General features: G+C 37.7%; 1 protein-coding gene across 1 annotated transcript in view; it reads left to right on the forward strand.

Annotated features, from left to right (window-relative positions):
• The window catches only part of IL1RAPL1 (interleukin 1 receptor accessory protein like 1), a gene marked incomplete at both ends in the record, with an annotated part of 1,136,662 nt that extends 1,128,322 nt beyond the window's left edge, over nt 1-8,340 (forward strand). Inside the window, 2 exons of the mRNA XM_082681170.1 lie at nt 7,005-7,175; nt 7,622-8,340. Of these exons, the coding sequence (XP_082537296.1) occupies nt 7,005-7,175; nt 7,622-8,340 (890 nt within the window). The remainder of the gene's footprint in view (nt 1-7,004; nt 7,176-7,621) is intronic.
• Nucleotides 8,341-8,555: the final 215 nt, after the last annotated feature.

Genomic DNA, 8,555 nt, shown 5'->3' on the forward strand with positions numbered 1-8,555 from the left:
TTGCTGGATCATATGATACTTCTATTTTTAATTTTATGAGGAATCTCTATGCTGTTTTACATAGTGGCTGCACCAACTTACATCCCCACCAACAGGGCAGAAGGGTTCTCTTTTCTCTACATCCTTGCCAACAGTTGTTACCTTGTCTTTTTGATAATAGCCATCCTAAGAAGTATGAGATGAGGTCTCATTGTGGTTTTGATTTGCACTTCTTGATGATTAGTGATGTTGAACATCTTTTTATACACCTTTTGGCCATTGTATGTATGTCCTACATGTCTTTTTGCTATTGAGTTGTATGAGTTCCTTATATATTTTAGATATTAACCCTCCCCTTATCTAATATATGGTGTGCAAATATTTTCTCCCATTCTGTAACTTGCCTGTTTATTTATTGATTGTTTCTTTTGCTGTGCAGAAGCTTTTTACTTTGATATAGTCACACTTGTTTAGTTTTGCTTTTGTTGCTTGTGCTTTTTGTGTCATAGCCAAAGAATTGTTGCCAAAACTAATGTTAAGGAGTTTTTCCTTATGTTTTCTCCTAGGAGTTTTATGGTTTCAAGTATTACATTTAAGTCTTTAATCCATTTCAGATTAAAATTTGTGAATGGTGTGAAATAGGGGCCCAACTTTATTCTTTTGCATGTGGATAGACAGTTTTCCCAACACCATTTATTAAAAAGATTATCCTTTCCACATTGAGTATTCTTGGCCCCCTTGTCAAATATCAACTGACCACATATATGTGGGTCTATTTCTGGGCTCTTGATTTTGTTCCATTGGTCTATGTGTCTGTTTTTATGTCAGCACCATACTGTTTTGATTACTATAGCTTTGCAGTATAGTCTGCAATCAGGAAGTGTGATGCCTCCAGCTGGGCTCTTCTCTCTCAATATTGCTTTGGCTATTCAGGGTCTTTTTTGATTCCATATGAATTTTAGAGTTTTTTTATATTTCTGTTAAAATTGCCATTGGAATTTTTTTTTTTTTTTTTTTTTTTTTTTTTGCTGTATGCAGGCTTCTCACTGCTGTGGCCCCTCCCGCTGCGGAGCACAGGCTCCGGACATGCAGGCCCAGTGGCCATGGCTCACGGGCCCAGCCGCTCCGTGGCATGTGGGATCCTCCCGGACTGGGGCACAAACCCACGTCCCCTGCATCGGCAGGCGGACTCCCAACCACTGCGTCACCAGGGAAGCCCGCCATTGGAATTTTGATAGGGATTATATTGAATCTATGCATAGTTTCGGGTAGTATGGTCATTTTAACAATATTAACTATTCTGATTAATGAACATGGGATAGCTTTCCATTTGTTTCTTCTTCAGTTTCTTCATCAGTGTCTTATAGTTTTCAATGTACAGATCTTTCACCTCTTTGGCTAAATTTATTTTTCAGTATTTTATAATTTTTGATGATATTCTAAATGGAATTGATTTGCATATGTTGATCCACCCTTGCATCCCAGGAATAAATCCTGCTTTCTTTTTTGCCCATGCCACACAGCATGTGGAATCACAGTTCCCCAGCTAGGGACTGAACCCATGCCCCCTACAATGTACGCATGGAGTCTTAACTGCTGGACTGCCAGGGAAGTCCCATAAATCCCACTTGATCATGTTATATTATCTGTTTAACGTACAGTTGAATTTGGTTTGCTAGTATCTTGTTGTGATTTTTTTGTATCTATATTCATTAGGGATGCTGGCTTATAGTTTTCTTGTAGTGTCCTTATCTGGCTTTGGTATCAGGATAATGCTGGCCTCATAAAATGAGTTTGAGAGTGTTCCCTCCTCTTCAATTTTTCCTTGGAAAAGTTTGAGGATTGCATTAATTCTTCTTTAAATATTTGGTAGAGTTCACCAGTCAAAGTAGTTGCTGGCTTGAGGATTTCTGTCTGATTCTTTTTTATGGTTTCTGTTTCTTTAATAAAATTCTCATTTTGTTCATGCATTGTTTTCTGATTTTGTTAAATTGTCTATCTGTGTTATTTTTTATTTCACTGATTTCCTTTAAGATGACTATTTTTAATTCTTTGCTGGACAAGTTGTAGATCTCCATTTCTTAGGGCTTGGTTACCGGCGCTTTATTAGTTTCCTTTGGTGATGTCATATTTGCCTGATTCTTTGTGATCCATGTATCCCTGCATTAGTGTCTCTGCATTTGAAGGAGCAAACATCTCTTCTAATTTTTACACACTGACTTTAGCAGGTAAAGTTCTTCTCCTGTCTGTTCCCCAGGCCAATGGGATTACCTCCAGAATCCTAATCATTCTGGGCTGGAACTAGTTTTGAGTCTGTTGCCGGGTCTGCAGTGAAGTTCTTGGTTGACAGGCTTGTGAGCAGGAGCTCAGGTTCACATGGATCCTGTCTGGTCTCTGGGTGGAGAGGAATGCCTCTAGTATATTGTTCAGTAGTATAGCACTTGGACAAGTGTTCACTTCAGGATCCACAATCGGGTCTTCACTCGGTGGACCTATTGCCAGGTGTGTGGTTGGGTATGTCTCCCACCAGGTTTCTTGGAGGGCTTCTATCTGGTCGTTGGATGGGTCCTTGGGTGGGCAGGACTGGCTCTGTACTGCAGCTGAGAGGATACATGCAAGGGATATCTTATTTGACCATCTTGCTGACTTCATTCCTATTTTTCTTTTTTTGTGGGAAATTATAGTCAGAATCTCTTGAAAATCATGGAAAGAGTAAACCAATGACTATATTAGAGCTTATGAATATTATTACAGAGGGTGTGTACATCAACTGTTTTCCATCTCTGTAGTCAATAGAATTATAGTTGAAGGTTTAAGTTACAGAAAATAAAATTTAGAGAATAAAGTTCAGAATAAGAAATATATCGTTGTACTCTCTTGTTATGACTAACTAGTTTTCAGCTGGTTATAAACTTAAGTTGAATTTAAAAGATCACAGTCCTACCTTTAAAAATCTTAGCATAATTTTTTTCTATGATTATAAAAAATCTCAATTTTTCAGTTTCTTATACACATTAAGATTAGTCAATGTATGTTCTTACAGATATAAAAAAAAAATCTAAGAGATCTTTCCCAAGATTCAGATTCAGCTGGTAACTGGGAAAAAAGAAGAAACCTTAGAATCCATATGATTTTGAATCAGAAAACATTGCTGAAATTAGCATGATATCTGGACTGGTGTTTGCAGTCTGATAATTTTCAAGTCAAGAGTTTGCTTTTGTGGGTAAATAAATGCCTAGCCCAATACTGCGCTGACATAGACTCTGGGGAAAGAGAGGAATTAGATATCAATCAAGTGTCCCATTGATTTGAGGGAGGAAGCTGCTGCAGATGCTTGCAAGGGGCCTTATTACCAGAATTACCTACATGTGAGTGACTCCTTTTTATCTGGGAGATATTAGCTTAAATGTTATAAATTCACTCAGATGACATAAAGAGATAGAAAACTGACTGAGACCACAGCACCTCTTCCCGAGGTTCTTTTAAGCTTAATACAGTTACTGAATATATTAGTCTAGGTAAGAATTTATCCCCTTTTTGATGAAAGGGGATTTTCAGCTATTTTATTTAGAGCACATGCCCTGTAAGTATCAAGACCACTCATCATGGAGCTGAGGCTGCAGTGTGTAGGTTTTGTGGTACTTTGATCAATTACCTGGCAGCTGACTGCAGTTCTTTGATGCCTTTGAGACCTTTGGGTACCTATACCCTGTCCTAGAGCAGAATTTCTCAAAGTATTGTCCCTGGACCGGCAGCAGTATCACCTGATAGTTTGCTATAAATTCAAATTCTAAGGACCTATTCCAGATGCTCTGAATTGAAAACTCTGGAGGTGGGACCTAACATTCTGTATTCTATCAAGTCCTCCAAATTGTTGCCGTTCATGCTTCAGCATGAAAACCACTTTTTCAGAAAAGTTTACAAGGACTCTGAGGTCTTCAACTGAGTCACAGTGAGAAAATAACAGTTCAAGATTATTCCAAAGGAACTTTGCTAAACTTTGACCCTGTAGCTCCTAGTAATTACTTGAGGAGTCCAGGCAGCTTGGAGTGTGTATCACCAAAGCCATCTCTCCTAGGAAATGACCCAAATCTTGAGAAAATCTCCACACTAGCCGTAAGGTATGTCATGTGATACCCAAATGAGAGGCCATTCATTCATTTCATCAACAGATATGTTTGAGCATCTACTAAGCCCTAGTCACATATCTGAGTCAAGGATCTTGTGGTCAAAGAAAGAAGATAAAATGTGAGCACAGTAATATAATACATGGGAAAAGAGATCACCTTCAACTCAATGATATCAGACTCAGATTCAAAGGAAACAACTGCAGAGTTAGCTGCTGTTTTTTTGACAATGGATAGCCATAAATATTTTTCAAGCTACCATAAACACAATCAGTGGTGAGGTTTGGAAAAATAAATTTTGTGATTCTATGCGGAATGGGCCAGAAGAATAAGGAAATGGAGAGGGAAGACCCACTAAAATATAATTATAACAGTTGAGAAGAGAGTAGGGCCTCACCTAGGATGGAAACAGAATCCAAAGGATTTTCACCAGTGAATGGCTGTGAGGTTATTGGTAATGAAAAGAGATAAGTGGAACATGCCTCTGAAGTTTGGAGACTAAAGATGTGAGATTGTTATGTTAATAAAATTTAAGTGAAATAAAATGTGAAAAGAAATCTTGAGATGGGAAGCTTGTTTCGTTGTGAACATGTCAAATGTGAGGTACATGCTGAGCATCCAAATTAAGGGGTCCAGGTTACAGATTCATGAGAAAGAAGACGAGATTGGACATCTACATTAGAGAGACGTCTACACAGAAGTGGTTGTTGATGTCATAGGAGGAAAGGAGATTTTTAAGGGAAAACAGACTGAAAGACAAATGAAACAGGCCACAGAAAACATCTTGAGAAATGACAGTATTTATGGATTGGAAGAGAGATGTCCATTGAAGAGGCAGGGGAACCAGAAACAGTGTCATGTAAGCAGAAGTGATATCCAGCTGGAACTTACGAGTATTGGTGGACCATTGTTTACATCTCCTCTGAGTCATAAGTGCTCTGTTCTTTTTGTTGTTCATATTGATCTGGTTATCAAATATTTTTTAAGCCTACAGAAGGCAAAAAGCAAAGAATGAGAATCTAGTCATTATACATCTCAGGTCTGAGCAAACTTCAGCACTTTACAGTGCTTTGTAAAAATCTGGAAGAGGAAAACCTCCCAGAAAGAAAGTAGTATATGCATGAAATCATTCTACAATCTGCAGTCTGGCTTAAAGAGTCCTCCCTTTGGCCCATGACCCCTGTACTACTCTTTGCAACACATTTATCCTCTGGAAATAGATTGTTGACTTGTCTACATCTTCTACTAAACTGGAAGCTACTGACCCATATTGCAAAGGGGAAGATTTTATCTCATAGATATGGCATGTGATTATCTAATAAATTGACATTTTAATTAAATACTAACTGGTATTATATTATAGCTTTATTATGTGCTATTTTCTATGATTTCTTACTCAACTGAAGTATTCACATCAACAAAATGGTACCACTGTAGACTGCTGGCATGTGTGCGTAGACATGGTATAACAAACATAATTATTATTTTTTGTGAAAATTGAATTTTATTTTTACTATGTACAACTATATCCTGGTTGAAGAATAAAGAAAATACCAAATACCAAAATATGATAGGGATGATTACTTTTTTTTTTTTTTTTTTACCTGAAATGTGCTTTAAAGAAATCTTCCATAGCTAAAGGTTCTTTTCCCCAGGGATCCTATAGTAGAATTGCTAGCTTCTTATATGCCTGTGTTAACTTTAAGTGAAGTAAACAGTTTTTTGAGTTTTCCATGACAAGTTATAGAAGTGAGCTTTAGTGTCTTTGAAGTCAAAAGGAGTGTCCCAAAGCCATCCAGAGCAAGTCATGGATGCCCCTGTATCTTTGATGTTTTATACCCCAAAGATTTTAAATTTTCTATACCAAATGCCCAGTTCATTTTGTTCTGAAATTTAAGAGTGTTTCAATTCAACTTGATCTAATAATCAAATAATACAATGACAGTCATTGGGAAAGAAGCACAAAAGAGACCTAAGCATATTGATATTGATAGGCTCAGCATACTGATAGTATTTAGAATTGAGGTGAATTATGAATCCTGATATCACACTCCGAAAAGGAAATTGGAGAATGAGACTATGCAGAAGATAAATGACTTCTTATTCTAAGAAACAACAAATGAGAATTTGGGGATGTTTACGTTAAGATAAAAATAATGCACAATAGTAGTCATCAAATATTTGTAGAGTTCTCATGTAAATATGGGGAAGAATGAGGGAAGAAATCAAATTTTAGAACTAAGTTTCATTCATTTATATTATAATTTTGGATTCTTATAGTCAAACTGATTAACATGATGAAAAATAATTTGGCAATAATTTACATGTAAGGTAAATGAAGATCAGGAAAACAGTATGTTTTTCTATAATAATTCAGCATACCAAACTCAGTTCTAAAATCCAAGAACCAGCTCCCAAAGAAAAATTAATTATTCCAAATTTCATTTTATTTTTTCCCCAAAAGAAAATCAGCACAACACACACAACCTAAAAACCATTCCTCAAGCCAGTTTCAGTGTTCTTCCTTTGATTAGGTGAATGTACATTTATGTAGAATAAGAACGTACTATCCAAATATGTCGCTTTTATAAGCTGTCAAAATTCTCTATGATCTGTGCATCAGAGATGTTGAGCGTTACCATTTCATTGCTCTTTTCATTAATTTTTCTCCTACTGTCTTGATAACAACAAAAATAGTGACTCCTTTATACCCCCAAATTCATTCCACGATACTTGGCATTATTGTATTCTTAATGAAAATTAATAAAGACTTCTTTCTTTGGCATCCCAGAAGTGGGACACTTGGAGATATTTATGAAATGAGGTGAATGTTCTCATGTCCTACTGTTTTCTTTGTAGCGTAGTGACTTCAGCTTTACTCTGTAATGTTCTTGACAGATAATAAAGATTATGATGCATACTTATCATACACCAAAGTGGATCCTGACCAGTGGAATCAAGAGACTGGGGAAGAAGAACGCTTTGCTCTTGAAATCCTACCTGATATGCTTGAAAAGCATTATGGATATAAGTTGTTTATACCAGATAGAGATTTAATCCCAACTGGAAGTAAGTTAATGTTTTCATTTAAGAGTGTGCATATACTTGTGTCCGTCTGTGTAATCATCATTTTTAAACAGAATTTAAACTTTTAGTTCTTCTACGTCTTTCAGTTTCTCAAGAAAGAAATGGCATTATGTGTTCAAATGAAAAATAAGTGTTGATACCCCTGAGGAAGCTACTTCTGTTATTCTATAAAGCGTCTCATGTTATAAGCCTTGACATTTAAAGAAACCAAGTGAGAGATTTGTACCTGGGAAAACATTTCTATCTTTGAGAGAAGAAAAGTCCCATACTCTGTTCAAAGTGATCATTGGCTATTTTCATCTTCTCAAGGGTTTACCTAGCAAAAAGAACCAGCAATTCTCATTTAATGTGTGAAAGAGAATTTACTGGGGCTTTCTGGACCCAATGTTCAATTTACTTATTCTGATAAACCCTCTTCTCTGTTGTAGCATATATTGAAGATGTGGCAAGGTGTGTAGATCAAAGCAAGCGGCTGATTATTGTCATGACCCCAAATTACGTAGTCAGAAGGGGCTGGAGCATCTTTGAGCTGGAGACCAGACTTCGAAACATGCTTGTGACTGGAGAAATTAAAGTGATACTAATTGAATGCAGTGAGCTACGAGGAGTTATGAACTACCAGGAGGTGGAGGCCCTCAAGCACACCATCAAGCTCCTGACCGTTATTAAATGGCATGGACCAAAATGCAACAAGCTGAACTCTAAGTTCTGGAAACGTTTACAATATGAAATGCCTTTTAAGAGGATAGAACCCGTTACGCACGAGCAGGCTTTAGATGTTAGTGAGCAGGGGCCTTTCGGGGAGCTGCAGACTGTCTCAGCCATTTCCATGGCTGCGGCCACCTCCACAGCTCTAGCCACTGCCCATCCAGATCTCCGATCCACCTTTCACAACACTTACCATTCACAAATGCGTCAGAAACACTACTACCGAAGCTATGAATACGACGTACCTCCTACCGGCACCCTGCCTCTTACCTCCATGGGAAATCAGCATACCTATTGTAACATCCCTATGACACTCATCAACGGTCAGCGGCCACAGACAAAATCGAGCAGGGAGCAGAATCCAGACGAGGCCCACACAAACAGTGCCATCCTGCCGCTGTTGCCAAGGGAGACCAGTATATCCAGTGTGATATGGTGACAGAAAAGCAAGGGACACCCCGTCCCTGGGAGTCTGAGTGGAGTCTGCAGTCCAGTGCCTGGAACTAAATCCTCGACTGCTGCTGTTAAAAACATGCATTACAATCTCTAGAACACGAGGAAAAACAGGGTCTTGTACATATGTTTTTTGCAATTTCTTTGTAGCATCAGTGTCTTCCTGTTTTACCATGTCTCTTACCATTACATTTTTTGACT

The sequence above is a fragment of the Grampus griseus genome (assembly GCF_964374135.1).
Source record: "Grampus griseus genome assembly, chromosome: X".
Classification (NCBI taxonomy): Eukaryota; Metazoa; Chordata; class Mammalia; order Artiodactyla; family Delphinidae; genus Grampus; species Grampus griseus.